Raw genomic sequence first — 15,166 nt, 5'->3', positions numbered from 1 at the left:
CAGCAAATAAGGAGCTACCAGGTTCTATTTTCATGGAGTTTTTTTAGACATTAGTGTATATGTTCCCATTTTTAACTCATGGCTAATCTATTTTATTTTAATTTCAGCATAAAGCACTATCATATCATCTAACAATATCCATCTGGAACCGAGAAAAGGAAAAGAAGAAAACAAACAAATAAGTTTATCGAATCATAGAGAGGAGTCCAATTGTTAGAAGAAACTTATATAGATTGCTTGATATTAATAATTTTTCGTACTTTGAGTGTTTAATGGTACTATTTTATACATATATTATTTATCTATTTATTATTACTATTATTATTATTAAAGGTTCCTAGTTTAAGTCTCGTCCCGGGCCTGAAATCTTAGAATCGGGTTCGAGGAACGTGGCATTGTACCAAGTTCCATATGATATGAGGGTAGCATCCCAGCCACCAGCACAGACTGGTGTGTGGCAAAAATAAAGAAATCCGCCCCGCAATCCCCTTGCTCTTGCAACTTTTACACCTATATACTTTTAAGTGGGGTATGAATTTTCATATACGTTGAGCTGAATAAAAAAATTGTGGAAGGATGCATAGACCGATTCTTCCATTTGTCTCTACCTATTTGGCTGTCTTTGCCTTTCGTTGCACCATGAAATTGTTGTTTTTTATTTTGGCTTAGTTTGTAGCCACATGTACTGTTCACTATAGTACATTGTATTATTTTTTTTCCATTGAGGAAAACTAGTGTTATAGGTACGACATGGTCTTTTTTTTAAGTGTCGGGTAATATGCTCTCCTGTTATATATATATATATATATATAGATAGATAGATAGATAGGTAAAATAGCCGAATTCAACCTTGAACTATCGCCCATGGTTCGATTTTGTCCCTCAACTATCAAAACGTCCAATTAAATCCTTGAACTATTCAATTCGGTCCAACTTCATCCTTCCGCTGACGTGGCACGTCACAATGGATTGCCTTGTCAGCACCTGGTCAGATTAGGCTTCCAACTCATATGAAATGTCCAATTTACCCTTAGTCCTTGTTCTGAACAGAGGAGACGCATCGAGGCAGACCGCTCCCTCCCTCCCAGCTCGCCGCTCCTCCCAGCTAGCGCAAGTCGCCGCCACTCACCACCCCCCAGCTCGCTGCCCCCTCCTAGCAAGCTCGGCGCCGCCACCCTGGCTGCTCGCCTTCCCCATCCAAGCCGCTCGCTGGCCCTCGTAGGTCGCCGCCACCATCATGGTCGCTGTAACCAGTCAAGTCACGACCCCCTTCAATGCCTCGCGGATCTGCTCAAGGCCGAAGGGGAGGCTCAACCCGAGCAAGGAGAAGAGTAGCACACGCATTCGATGAGGCGCAGACAATGGGGCGCTCATCTTTCGGAATTCGTCGGCATTGATTCGAAGGTAAGCGTTTGTGATTCTTGGTTAGTGCTTGCGATTTGATTGAAATTGAGGGTACAATGGTTCAATTTGTGATGAGAATGTTCCATTTTGCCAATTGATTTTGCAGCTTGAACGACTATTTGATAAGCATAGGGAGGGGATGGTGGTCAGGACTGTGCTGAGATGCCACCATGATCTGTACCCGATCTTATGCTGTAGTTGGTCCCATTCACATGCAGGAAGGAGGTACTTAGCATGCCCACAAGGCAAGCGGCCAGGGTGGGGCGGCGAGCTGGCTGGGAGGGGTCGTCGAGCTGGTTGGGAGGGGGTGGTGAGGGGCGACAACCTGTGCTAGGTGGGAGGGGGCGGCGACCTGACGGGAGGGGGCGGTCTGGCTCGATATGTCTCCTCTGTTCTGTTAAGAACAAGGACAGAACAAGAACCAGGGGTAGATTGGACATTTCAATACGAGTTGGAATCCTAATCTGACCGGATGTTGACGAGGCAATTCACCATGGCGTGCCACATCGGCAGAAGGATGTAATTGGACCAATTTGGATAGTTTACGGACTAAATTGAATGTTCGGATAGTTGAGGGATGAAATTGAGCCATGCCTGATAATTCTGGGATTATTTTGCCCCATATATACATCACGTTTTGGTGTAATTTCACTTAGAACATTTGCTTTCACTTAGGGTGTGTTTGGTTGGTGGGATGGATGGAGATAGAACGGAGCGGCTCCATTTTTAGCGGTGTTTGGTTGAGGAACAGTGGGATGGAGCGGCTCCCGAAAGGGAATATGCCTCCAATATGCGGAACGAGCTGGCTCCGCCAAAACGGCCGGACGCGAGCGCTCGCTCGTCCCCCACCCGCGCGAGAGTAGCGTGCGCTCACCCCCCGACGCCGTCCTGCCAGGTGACCGCCCCCCACCCCGGGCCGCCCAAGGCCCCCACCCCCGCCGCCGGCGGATCTGCCGCGGCCCCTCGCCGGCGGACTCCAGGGCGCCTAGAGGGCCCCCCCGGCGGACTCCAGGCGGGCCGCCCCCCGTCCACCGCCCGCCCGAAGACCCCTGGCGAGCGCGCGGCCGCCCAGAGCGCCCCCCCCTCCCCCCTCCCGCCGGCAGACTCCAAGCGGGCCGCCTCCCGTCCACCGCCCGCCCGAAGCCCCCGTGCCTCCAGCTCCCGGTCGAGCGCGCGGCCACCCAAAGCCCCCCCCCCCCCCCCCCCCCCCCGGCATCATTTCTTCATTGTTGGTACTGACTTTTGCTATGGTGCATTTTAACCGGTGGTATGCTCACCCCAACAAAAGAGAAGGTGACCGTACTCACCTGATTCTCCAACCAAACACAGAATAGAATGGTTCTACTCTAGCGCACTCTCCAACCAAACAAAAAATGGAGCGGCTCCATTCTACTTGCCAAACGTAGAACAGAACGGCTCCATTCTCAGAAATTGAAATGAAACCATTCCATTTAAGTTGGCTCCCAATCAAAAGCACCCTTAGAAAAACCTCATCGATTTCCTCGTCGTCGTCCTGTCGTTACAGAAGAGCCGACAAACAGACGGACAGGTGACCGGTTCAACATACGCGTTGGATCGAGCAGTAAACATATCCCCGTGCCAAATGTCGCGGCCGTCTTCCAGCTCCAAGAACACGACGGCACACAGCCATGGCGATCTGCACAAGGAAGCCTGCAGCTAGCCCAGCTGCCCCCTGCAAGCTGCAGCAGTGCAGCGCATGCTTCGCCGTTTATAAAACCTGGTGGTCTCGACTCTCGATCTAGTGGTTAGCAATGGCGTCCAGGACGACGACTGCCCTGCCGTCGGCCGTCCTGATCCTCCGGCTCCTAACCCTGGCCCTCCTCGCCGCCTCGCTCGCCCTCATCGCCGCCGACAAGCTCACGGTCGACAGCGACCCGCCGCAGAGGTTCACCTTCAAGGACGTCCACGCCTACCGCTACGTCCTGGCCGTGGCCGTCGTCGGGTGCGCCTACACGCTGCTGCACCTCCCGTTCGCGGCTGCCAGCGTCGCCTGGATGAAGCGGCTCGTCGCCGGCAGCGGCAGCGAGGACGACGTGGCGCTGCTCCTCATCGTCTGCGCCGACGTGGCCTTCGCGCTGCTGCTGGCGGCGGGCGCCGCCGCGGGGCTCGGCTTCACCCACGACGTGAAGCGCTACTTCGACGGGGTGGTGTTCCGCGGCGCCGCCGGCGGCTCGCCGGAGGTCGACAGGCTCCACCGGGACGTGGACAGGTTCTTCGACCTGGCCTACGCCTCCGCGGGGCTCATGCTGGCGGCCGCCGCGTGCACGGCGCTCATGATCATGCTCTCCGTCTACTCGCTCGTCAAGTGACGATGACGATGGTGCGGCGTAGCTTTAATTAGGAGGATTAATTCGTTTGGTATCGTGATAGAGAGCTGGCTGCGATGAGAAATTTTGTCATCGTTGACTTCGTTGTGATATATGATACCCTACCTTTCATATTTTGCATTTCGGGTACAACACTACTAGACATGGAAATTTCCCCGTGTACCGCCGCTAGAAAAATAACTTTTGTTGGCAAACCGACAGGGATAGATCGATAGAGAAAAAGCATAATGCATAGGCTAAATTTCATGAAATTAGGTAATTCTAGATGTGAACAGAAAGTTTGAATTTTATTTTGATTATATATGCTAATTAAAATTTAGCATCACCAACACAACAAGCATCTTGTACGGCTGGAAACATTTTGTTCCCTAGGATTATGAAGCCGGTTCCCACTCCTTGGGGACCTCTTCCATCCGAAGATTCTAAGCCAACCATGGAACCAGAGCATGAATGGTGACTAAGAAAAAGAGGAAGATATTTAAGTGACCATTGTAAGAATTCTAACATATCAAGTATGTTTAAACTTTTTATGAGAATTATATTGGAATCTTTTTTAAGTAGAATTTCTGTGAATTTTGGTAAACGATTTCAGAGATGTACAAAAAATTGCAAACCGTAGAATCGAGTACTGCCCATGTGGCAACAAGAGTGACAACCATCTTTGTTTTCCTCTATGACGTGAAACATGTTAGGACATATACCGAAAAAGTCTAAATTACTCCACTCAACTATAATCAAATTCCGAATAACCCCCTAAATCGTTTGGTTCATGTTACCCTCCAAACTATGCCCTTTGGTTCAAATTAACCCCTAATACAATTTATCTTTTTCATTTCTCCATGCATAGGTGGAGTTTTAAGATGAAATTTTACAAGATGATAGTACACATCATAATATATATTAAAAAATACATCATAATTTTTTATTATTATTTTGATAGGTTAGGATATTTAGATATTTAATAATAATTTAATCGTTGGAGTTCAAAATTATATGAAACTAACGATGAAAAAAGTATAACTATTTTTTTAATATGCATTGTGATGTCCACTCCTACCCGGCAAAATTTGAAATTAAAATTCAACTTGTGTATGGAGAAACAAAAAGACAAATTGTATTATGAGGTAAAATGAACTAAATGGCATAGTTTAGGGGGTAAATTGAACCAAGTTATAGTTTAGGAGGTTATTTAGACTTTGGCTCTACGTGAAGGGAGTAAATTGAACTTTTCCGGACATACATGGATGGACATGTATAGTGGTGCCTATTGATCTTATAAGATTGCGAGTGAGCGATTTGATATAATTTGGGAATATTTTGATTATATATCATCTTATATTTATTTTTAAGTTACTGTTGGAAGTAATTTAATTGCCAACATGTACAATCCTAGTACTCCCTCAATTCTAAAGTACACGGGATCCTAGGAGATCTTGTAGATATTCGTGGAGAAGGGAAAAAAGGCTCGGTTGTCCCTCATAATTACACTGTTATTTGCCATGCACAAGGGTTTGGATTTTCAACAATTGCCATTAACTAAGGTGAGTCTCAATGTAAAGTTTTACTGCACAGTTACTAAGGCTAAAAGCTTGATAACTGAACCGGACACTACAGGAAAATAGTGTAATTTCGTCGGCCAGAAACTGATGAAAATAGGGCTAAAGCCGTTGAAAATAGCTATTTTCGTCGGCCAACCGATGAAATTAGGCCGACGGAATAAAATAGACGAAAATAGGTGCTTTTTCGTCGGTTGCCGACGAAAATAATGGTATTTTTGTCGGCCAATACGGCTGATGAAAATATATCCACGTTTTCATCGGCCCAGGTAGCCGACGAAAATAAGACATATTGTCGGCCACCTAGCCGATGAAAATAATCAAGTATTTTCGTCGGCTTTTATGGCCGACGAAAATACTGAATTGTGTCGATGAGAATACTGGAATCCTCAACGGCTTCATGAAGAGCTCCCCGCCGCAGAACGACGCAGAACTGTCTCCGATGGAGAAGTGGCTGTTCGAAGAGGCTGCCGAGCAGGTAGTCGACCTGATGGATCTGTCCGACGGCTGCTGCTCAGTTCCAATGATGTTCTAGATCAAAAAAAGAAGATATCAATATCATACACGTCAGTTAGATAGGTTAATTTGTTGTTGCTGCAAGTTACTTTAGTTTTAGGAGAAAGCTATATATATATATGTTGATGCATGAGAGAGACAAAACAAGATACGTACATACTGGTCAAACTCCCTTGTAAACGCCACGCGGCCATCGTCCTGCCCATCTAGGTATACAATTGTACGTTACTTGTGGTAGAATTCAGATTTGACATTGCAAAAGTCAGAAGAATAAGAGATAGCAACAGGAATAAGTGTGACCAAATGACATGCAAGCATGCTAGCAGTATGTCTCAATGGGCAAGCAGATGGTCCCTGATCACATTTAGTGCACAAAGAAAACCAACTCCCGATTTTATGTTATTCCCCACCCCCAAGGCCCCATTCATGTTGCACAAATCATTTCTTTTCCTTTCAAATGCTTTAATGCTTCCATGGAAAATTGAACAAGTGTTAAAGTATGTATGCAATAGGATTTCAATGGAAAATAATACAAATTTGCAAGCATGGTTCAAAATATTGGCATAGCTGGTGCCTAGCAAACCATCAGCATAATTGGAAATGCATTGCTAGTTAGTAACATATCGAATTAAATCCAAAGGTAGAACTAAAAATGCTGACGTCAGTATACAGGGGATGTTTAAAACATGCAGCGTGCAACAAACTTCATTATAGATATATAGGAGTACGACAAACGGCAGTGTGCAAACTTCACAAGTCAATGGTAGATTTCTTTTTGTTCAAAACATGCAATTTTCAGATGGCATATTGATCGTTAGATGAGAGCAAAACCTCAGAGGAAGTGTAAGTAGCTAGATGACGTCTCAAGCTTTGATTGTTCTGCCTGTACAACGCCTAGCCTGTCGCCAGAATCACGATGTTGCACACCTGAGTAGGGAACGCCTGACCCAGCTTGCTTGGTGCAGATATATGCATGTCTCGGATCAGGTAGAGCTGGACCAGAGATCATATCAGCATGTAACGTTTAAACTTTGTCCTATACCAACCACAACTAGGAATGTTCAGTCCAGTCATAGTCTCTATAACTGATTTCATTAAGTTTTCAACCAAATGGAAGGATAGTGTCATCATCAGTTCTTTAATTGCTCTTTAATAGACAGATGATGTACAAAAGAAAAGGAAAGATCTGACGACCTGAATAGTATCACCCATGAATATTTGAATTGAATAAGGATTTCAGTTAGCACAAAAACACTTTCCAGTCCAGATTCATAGAACTGTGACCAGGTTTTTTATGTGAGTCTGCAGTACACCTGATGGCGGCGGGGGGGGGGGGGGGGGTTGCGGGGGAGAGAAGACTGTGCGTGTGGGGGCGTGTAGAACGAGATTCGAACGGCGGAGTATTAGGATACCTCTAATTTCGTCGGCCCATCGGGCTGATGAAATTAGACTTATTTTCATCGGCCTAGGGTAGGCCGACGAAAATGGTCCATTTGTTTCGTCGGCCAGATCTTAGCCGACGAAAATATGAGCACTTTTTTGTCAGCCTAAATGGACCGACAAAAACAAGTTCTAATTTTGTCGGCCTGTGTTGGCCGACGAAATAAACGGTCTATTTTCGTCGGTTTAATTTTAGCCGACGAAATTACATCTGGCCGACGAAATTGAGCCGACGAAATTACATCAGGACCGTAGTGGGATGAGTGCCATACGGATGAAACTCCTCTCCCATCCCATGAAACTCTACCTTCTCTCTTCTCATGATGATCCTACCACATTAGCAAAATTTAATGCCTATAAAATTTTTGTAAAACCCCACTGAGACTGGTCTAATACAACATGCAGATGGCCTAAATGGAATACTCAGATATTTATTTGAGTCTAAGAAGATGTTAAGATACTAAGACATTAGTGTGCAAGAGGACATGCGTCACGAGAGAAGATAGACATCCAAATATATACTTTTCTCTGGTAGGCGTGAGAATTTTCTCATAGAATATTACTATTATACAATACAGATAAAGATATAGATATAGATAAATAGACAAACAACATATTTGCTGGATATTTTGTGGTTCTACTATTTATTTGCATCTAAGAGGATATTCGCAAACCATAGTTTTTTCCATACAAATTAAAATCTTAGTAGAAGAAGGCACAAATTCCAAGAGGTTATTACGTTTGTGCTGAGATTGGACGACGTCTGTCTATATAAACACTTGCACACTAAAACAGATAACAAAACACTTGTAGCCCTCCCCTCCTTGAAAAACAAAAAGAAAAAGAGAAATAACATTCTCTTCCTCATGGCACTCCTCAAGAGCAGTACCACAAGCATCACATACTTGATGACCGCCGACCTTCTTTTGGCTCTTTTGATCATGTCATCAATCTCTCCATGCTGTCTAGCTGGGAACGGTAGATCTCTACTTACTCTGCATTATTTTTTCAACCAATCAAACCAACCAACCAACAAACCAACTTCATTGCTTGATTCTAATTAATTACACTGCATTTGCAGGCCACAGCCGCCCACAGGGATCCTCGCCGCAATGCTTCCTGAGTGGCCATGCCTAAACAATGCATCAGAGCTTGCGAATCCAAGGGCTTCAAGACTGCCAAGGCCTTCTGCTTCAGACGACGTGGTGATCATCGCTATCCATGGAAGTGCTGCTTCCCACAACAAGCAGTGTAGCGCTGGCGCGTGCATCGATCTGTTTGATGCAAACAGAATAACATGATTTTCTATTACCTAGTGATGCCTGTCCAGTTTTTTCGTTCTACTCCATGCATACAAATGGTGCACTGGGTATTGCACATGCTTAAAGAAATATTGATAATGTTTCACTAAGGAGAGAATGTTGTATGATTCATTTGGAAGCTACCAAATTGCCTAACTACATAGATGCTAAATACCTTGTTTTTTTCTATTGTGTTGTGGCTGCGAGGCACAATGGGTGACCTGGCTGGCATGGATCTGCCCCTTGAATCAACACGTCGCTAACTAAATAAGATCTTTTACTCTGAATATGCGTAGGACTATTAGCATCCTATGAAAAGTGCAATCCTAGCGTTTGAAAAAAGAATCCACAAAAGAGTGCAATCCAGACGTTTGAAAAAAACCCCACAAAACTGTACAATTATATATAGGAATTGGACCATCACGACCTTACTAATTAATTAAGATGTTAGGTTTGATTTGCATTTTCGATATTAGATATGAATTTAAGCAGTTTTCTTGGATGCTAGATAGGAATATAAGAAGGGATCAGCCAATGGATATCAGATATCGGATCAGATAATATGGATATATATAATTATGGTACAGATCTGGATGGATAGGATACCCATTAGGCTTGGGCCTAAGAAGGTGAGAAAAGATAGTGTCGGTGGTTTACCACCACGCCTACTGAGAGATACCTCCGAGGTGGTGAGTTTGTAGGTAAGGTGTCACCGAGATCAGAAACTCGAAGGTGCAAAAGAACACAAAGTTTAGACAGGTTCGGACCGCCGAGAGCGTAATATTCTATGTCATGTGTGTGGTTTGTATTGCCTTAGATGTTGATCCGGGTGACCTTGGGTGATCCCTGTTTGGAGGGGTCCCTGCCCGCCCTTATATAGTTTGGAGGGACAGGGTTACATGGAAATCCTAGCCGGATACGAGCTCAGGAGTCAAACCCGAGTACTTCTCGGGTAGTTTCCTTCTGTTCCGACTAGTTCTACTATGTTACGAGTAGTTACAATTGGTGTAGGGCGTGGTCCATGTCCAACCCCTTATCCTGTAATATGTACACCATGTGCAGTCCCATGGGCCCAGGTCTTACAAGCCCCCGAGTTTTTCGTAGTCGAGTACTGCAGGCTTCCGAGTACTTCTGAAAGCATCTTCGAGTTCTCCCAAACTCCATCTTGAAGGTGTCTTCCGAGTACTTTCTTGGCTGCATCGAGACTATGATGTGCTTATGCCCTGAGTAGTTGTCAAGTCTTTTTTTATATGGGGTGCGATTAAATTCGCACCCCATATGGAGTAGCCCCGAGCCTTAAGTTGACTCAAACAATCAGACTGATGGTCAAATTAGTCTTGAATCTTTTGTTCTTATCTTTCAAAAGATTTAAAAAAATAAGTAGCTGATGACACGTGCCCCTGCAGCCCCTGAGCCTTGAGTCCAAATCCCCAAGGTTTTGATAAAAAGGACCCAAAGAATCGTGGCATGCAATATGACGGTAGGAATTTGATGGTTAAGATGGGCAAATTGGTTTAGAAATTTGAAAACCATTTTTTGCAAAATGAATTCCCTAAAAAAATAGTTAAACAAATAGCTTCTTCAAAAAGCGTCCTAAATTAACGCTCAAATCAAACCTTGTTCCCTGAGTGCCGTGTCGCATCCAGCCCCCGAGCCTGTGAGCTAGATGAGTCGCACGAGATACGCCTAGTAGTCGGTGGCACCAGCCTCCGAGCCTAGGCATTGGCCAAGTTGCCACTGAATTTTGAACTGCTGATGCAGCCGATTTGTCGGAGTCGATTCCGACTAGTTTAGTAGGCGAGACGAGTAGTTGAAGAAGTAGCCAGCATGTTAATGAGCATTCTTCACGAAGTCGAGTAGTCATCGATGGTTGTTGATGAACCCAACTAGTCAGAATCGAATCCGACTAATTGAAGTCAAGCGATCAGTGTGCCGACAGCGCAAGCAGGAGTCACTCTGAATAGTCGACGTAGTAGGCGATGCAAGCTGAAGTTTTGCCGAGTAGTCGCTATAGTCGGCGATGCGTAGCCGAGCGTTCTTGCAAAGTCGAAATAGTAGTTGGCGGTTGTTGATGAAGGGTGTGTTTGGTTGGGCTGTGGCTTTTGGAAAAGCTGCTGTGAGCTGTGGGCTGTGAAAAAGCTGCTGAGGGAAAAGCAGAAGACCATTTGGTTAGAATAGCTGTGAGCTGTGGGAAACTGTGTGCTGTGGGTGAAATACCTATAATACCCCTGAAAGTTTGTGGGACTGTATATAAACTAAAATATTTGTACAAACATAATATGTTCACTATTTCGCATGTAAATGTATCTTTTGGAAAGAAAAGCATTAAATTTTCTAAATTTTTCATCCATATGGTCCGCATAAATAGAACTGTAGCAATTACACAAGGTAAATATCTCATAAAATTATGATGTATGTCAACGTAACTATTCTCCTCTCGCACTAACCAAACCATCAGCGATCTTGTCACGAATGGTATTCATGGTATCTTCGTTCTCTACCTCTTCACTCTCATCTTCTTTTATTTGTGCCGTGCCACTTATAGATGGTACCAAGTACTGCTCATCAGCATCACATCTCTGAAACTCCTTATCACGCAAATTGCTATCACAGATAAAATTATGCAAAGCAAAACAAGCCATGATTATATGCTTTTGAGTACGAGATGAGAAACTTGGCATATTCTTCAAAATACGCCACTTCTGCTTCAAGACTCCAAAAGACTTTTCAATCACATTTCGAAGGGACGAATGCAAGAAATTGAACACCTCGTACTTTCCTTGAGGAGGGCCTGTACGATGCCGAAATTCGGGTATGTGATATGTGCTTTCTTTGTAAGGTGCAAGATATCATATTCGGTTTGGATAACCCGAATCCACGAGATAATATTTTCCTATAAAAGTAAGCAAGCGAGGCAAAATAAGTAATACAAGTACAACTAACGTAAAATGAAGGAAATGATGTACCATGCATACCTTTAGGAGGCACAGGAAATGAAGGAAAATTTGCCAATGCATGATTGAGGATACGCGTGTCATGTGCAGCACTTGGCCAACCAGCAATAACAAAGGTGAACCTCATGTCAAAGTCACAAATTGCTAGCACATTCTGAGATGTGTATCCGTGATGACATGTGTGATTAACCACTTCATCCACTGGCACTACCACTTTCACATGTGAACCATCTATTGCTCCAATTGCACCTTTGAAGTATGGCCAAAAACGGTTCTCTCTCACCCTTGCATGGTCTGTACAAAAAGTAGGATCTCTCGGAACAATATTATCTTTAGCTAACTTGCGCATACACTTCAACACTTCATGAAATTTCGTGTGAACTGTCCAAAGCGACCGAGTGAAACGATTTTCAGCTTGGGAAAATGATTGTGGTCCTCCGACAATCCACAAGAACATAGCCAATGACTCAATGGATGAAACATTATTGGTAGAGGTCAATCCGTTGGTAGAGACTAGCAAATCATGAAGCGCCATAAAAATCTCAACGCTTATCCGAAACATCTTATAAAAATACCTTGGACGATCCATGCACCTCATCACCCATTGAATTCCAGTTTCTGTCATTTCCCTGTAATCACCTTTGTGCAAATACCGTTCATTGTACAATTCCCCCATTTCTCCCATAATAGCAGCATGTTGGGCTAGTTCAGCTAGCATCAACAATCCATTTTGCCCTTCTTTGGCGACATCTGCTAATTTTTCATCCATCTACAGAAGAACAACAATATTTTTGGTTCAACAGAACATAATAATAACATAATAATAAAAACTAGCATGTTACATGACAAATTGGTTCAGATCTTTGAAAAGAAGAAACATTAAAACATGAAAAGATGAAATCACAGGCGTCCATCATGCTCCCTCCTAATCAAATCGAACCTTCCCTCAATTGTTTCCAAAGAGCTAAAAACCTCCCTAAATTCTGGCTTCACAATAAGTGAGGTGGCTGTATACATTAAAGCAGTTCCTTCTTCCACCGCACATTCTTTCACCATCTTCATAGTCATTGCTATGGTAGGAACATGGTTGGTTGGAGGAGCGGATGATGCTTCAACACTTGTGGAGATCTTCTCTACAGTAGTTTCTATCTTCTGACAAGTGCTCTTATACAAATGAAAGAAAGGGCTCTTCTCACTCTTCTCTTCACCACCAGTGGATGCCCCCTTACATTTCCTTTTTTTATGTATTTCTTATCTTTTCAACACTCTCTACAGGTTTTGGTACCATATCCTCATCCTCATCACTTGCATCATCAGATGATATATTTCCAGGACATGATGCGGAAGACCCACTAACATGTGCCTTGCCAAACACATAATGCATATCATCAAGAAACTTTGGACCTTGTTTCCGGAACTTCAAATGAGGGCATTTGATTGCTTTCTCTTTATTGTTGCACCTCTAAGATTAAATAAAAAATAAAATTAGCAAGGCACAGTATATATCAAATATTAGTGAAAAATATCAAAGTTAGATTATTGTTGCACTTACAGTAAGGTGTTCATTCCACCATTCATCCGAGCAGTCCACAGTTTGTTTACCCTCATCCCATCCAAGTCCAGTTGCAAGATTCCTGAACTCCATAAAAAATGTGTAATCCTTTTTCAAAGCATCTATCTTGTTCTTCAATTATTTTTTGGTACGTTTATCACCAAATTTTTCTGCAAGCTTTAATATAATATTCTTCCAACCGGTAGTAGTGAAAATTACCAACGGTCTATTCCCAGCTTCTATCTCTTCTTTGCATACATCATACAAGTGTCTCAGAAAAAAATCACCCCAATCTGCCTTGTCACCCATTCTTGAGCCAAACAAAAATTTTCCAATCAACTTGCATGCAGCATGATTGAAATGTACGCGCTCAAATGCTTGTTCAAATATGATACAGATAAAATGTAGGTGCTCAAATATGATATTATATCTAATTCCACACCTAGACAACCGATAAGATTCGCAAAAAGATACTATGAAACTTCTAATCATGGATTTGTGCGAAATACTCACATCGGGGTGGCTGGGGCGGGGGTGGCGTCGGGGCGTGCTCCAACACGGCGGGGGGCGCGGGCGTTCAGGCTCCAGGACAAGCTGCCGGCGCCCGGGGGGGGGGGGGGGGGCTCCGGGACGGGCTGCCGCAGGGGGGGCAGGCTCCGGGACGAGCTGCCGGCAGGGGGGCAGTGGGCGCGGGCGGTAGCGGGGGGGGGGGGGGGGGAGGGAGGGAGGGGCGGGCGGGAGGCGAGCGGATGACGGGAGGTCAATACAACGAACCATTTTTTTCCATAACTAGTGGCAGGTGGGTAATTTTTTTACCTCAAAAGCGACTGAAAGCAGGGGGGAGGTGTTTTTGCATTTGTACTAGGGTGAAAGCTGCTTTTGGGCAAAAGCACTTGGGGCGTTTAGGCCCTTTGGTTGGGCTTTTGCACCTGAGGCACCCGAAGCCAACTAGTCGAAGTCGAATCCAACTCGCCCAGCGGCATAGTCTAGGTCAGGTCCTCTGCAAGGTAGACATAAAACTATGTCGTAAGTGATATACATGATATCGCGTTGGGAGCAAATCCCAACATTATAAAATGCATGTAAAATTTTTCATGTTTTGCTCTTGCTGGGTCACATAATTTTCTCGGGTAAGTAGCCTATTATGTTTAAGCACCTGATCATTGATAGCCGTAGACCATAGCATAGGGAGCATCGCCGCATGCACGCGAAGGAATATAGGCGTACAGAAGAGTCGAGATTTTATGGATTAAAGCGTGTGCTACCCGGGTATTTTAGCAGCTGTTAAGAGAAAACTAGAGCAGTCAGTGCTGCGCGAAAAAAGAGAACGCTCGTGGAGCACACCTATAGGGTGCAACCCGACTGCCCGTGTTGCAGGGCGGACCGTGCAAGCAATCGGGAACAGGCATGACATGGCCTAGTGAAGAGAATGCGCGTTGCGCAAAAAGTAGGCGGCGAAGTTTAGCTTTGGAGGGTTTCATGCCCATCGAGAGACTACACAAATAAGTAACCTATCATGTGAAGAACGAGTCAGAAAAGGTATAAGTGACTTAGCTTGATCCGTGGACAATTGTCGACGAAGCCGCAACGATCGTCGATGGAGCCACGACGGTTTGTTGATGAAGCCGACTAGTCGAAGTCGATTCCGACTAGTTGTTGACGGTGTGAAACCCACTCCCGACTAGTTTTCTTGTCGAGACAAGTAGTTGGAGTAGTCGTCGGTGGGTCGCTAAGTGTCCTAGCGGCGCGAGCTGGAGTTGAGCCGAGTCGTTGAGGTCATCACTGCGGCGTGAGCTGGAGTAAAACCGGGTAGTCGAGGTCGAAGGCGGCACATCAACATTGTAGCGCGAGCTAGAGTCGATGCCGATCACGAGTAGGAGCCAGGTTGGGTTTAGACTCGTCCTTATGGTTTCCGATTAGATCGGAAAGTCAAATTTTGTCGAGATCATCGGTGAGGTCATCAATGTCGCGGCAGGATGCTGGAGCAGATGCCATCGGCTCCCTGGTTTCAGCGACGTGGCTGTTGAAGCCACCACCACCGTCAGCGATGCAGAACCAGGAGCCGAAGGTGAACGTTGTGCCCTCATCGAGCATA

The 15,166-nt window shown here is 44.8% G+C and overlaps 1 protein-coding gene across 1 annotated transcript; it reads left to right on the top strand.

The window, feature by feature from the left end:
* The first annotated feature begins 3,176 nt into the window (after nt 1-3,176).
* Nucleotides 3,177-3,734, top strand: LOC112902145 (CASP-like protein 4D1). The gene is made up of 2 exons (XM_025971075.1): nt 3,177-3,574; nt 3,614-3,734. The coding sequence occupies exons 1-2, from the start codon at nt 3,177-3,179 to the stop codon at nt 3,732-3,734; spliced, it is 519 nt and encodes a 172-aa protein (XP_025826860.1).
* The last annotated feature ends 11,432 nt before the right edge of the window (nt 3,735-15,166 follow it).

This window comes from Panicum hallii, chromosome 8, assembly GCF_002211085.1.
Source record: "Panicum hallii strain FIL2 chromosome 8, PHallii_v3.1, whole genome shotgun sequence".
In the NCBI taxonomy this organism is placed as follows: Eukaryota; Viridiplantae; Streptophyta; class Magnoliopsida; order Poales; family Poaceae; genus Panicum; species Panicum hallii.
This window is presented reverse-complemented; position numbering and strand designations above follow the sequence as displayed.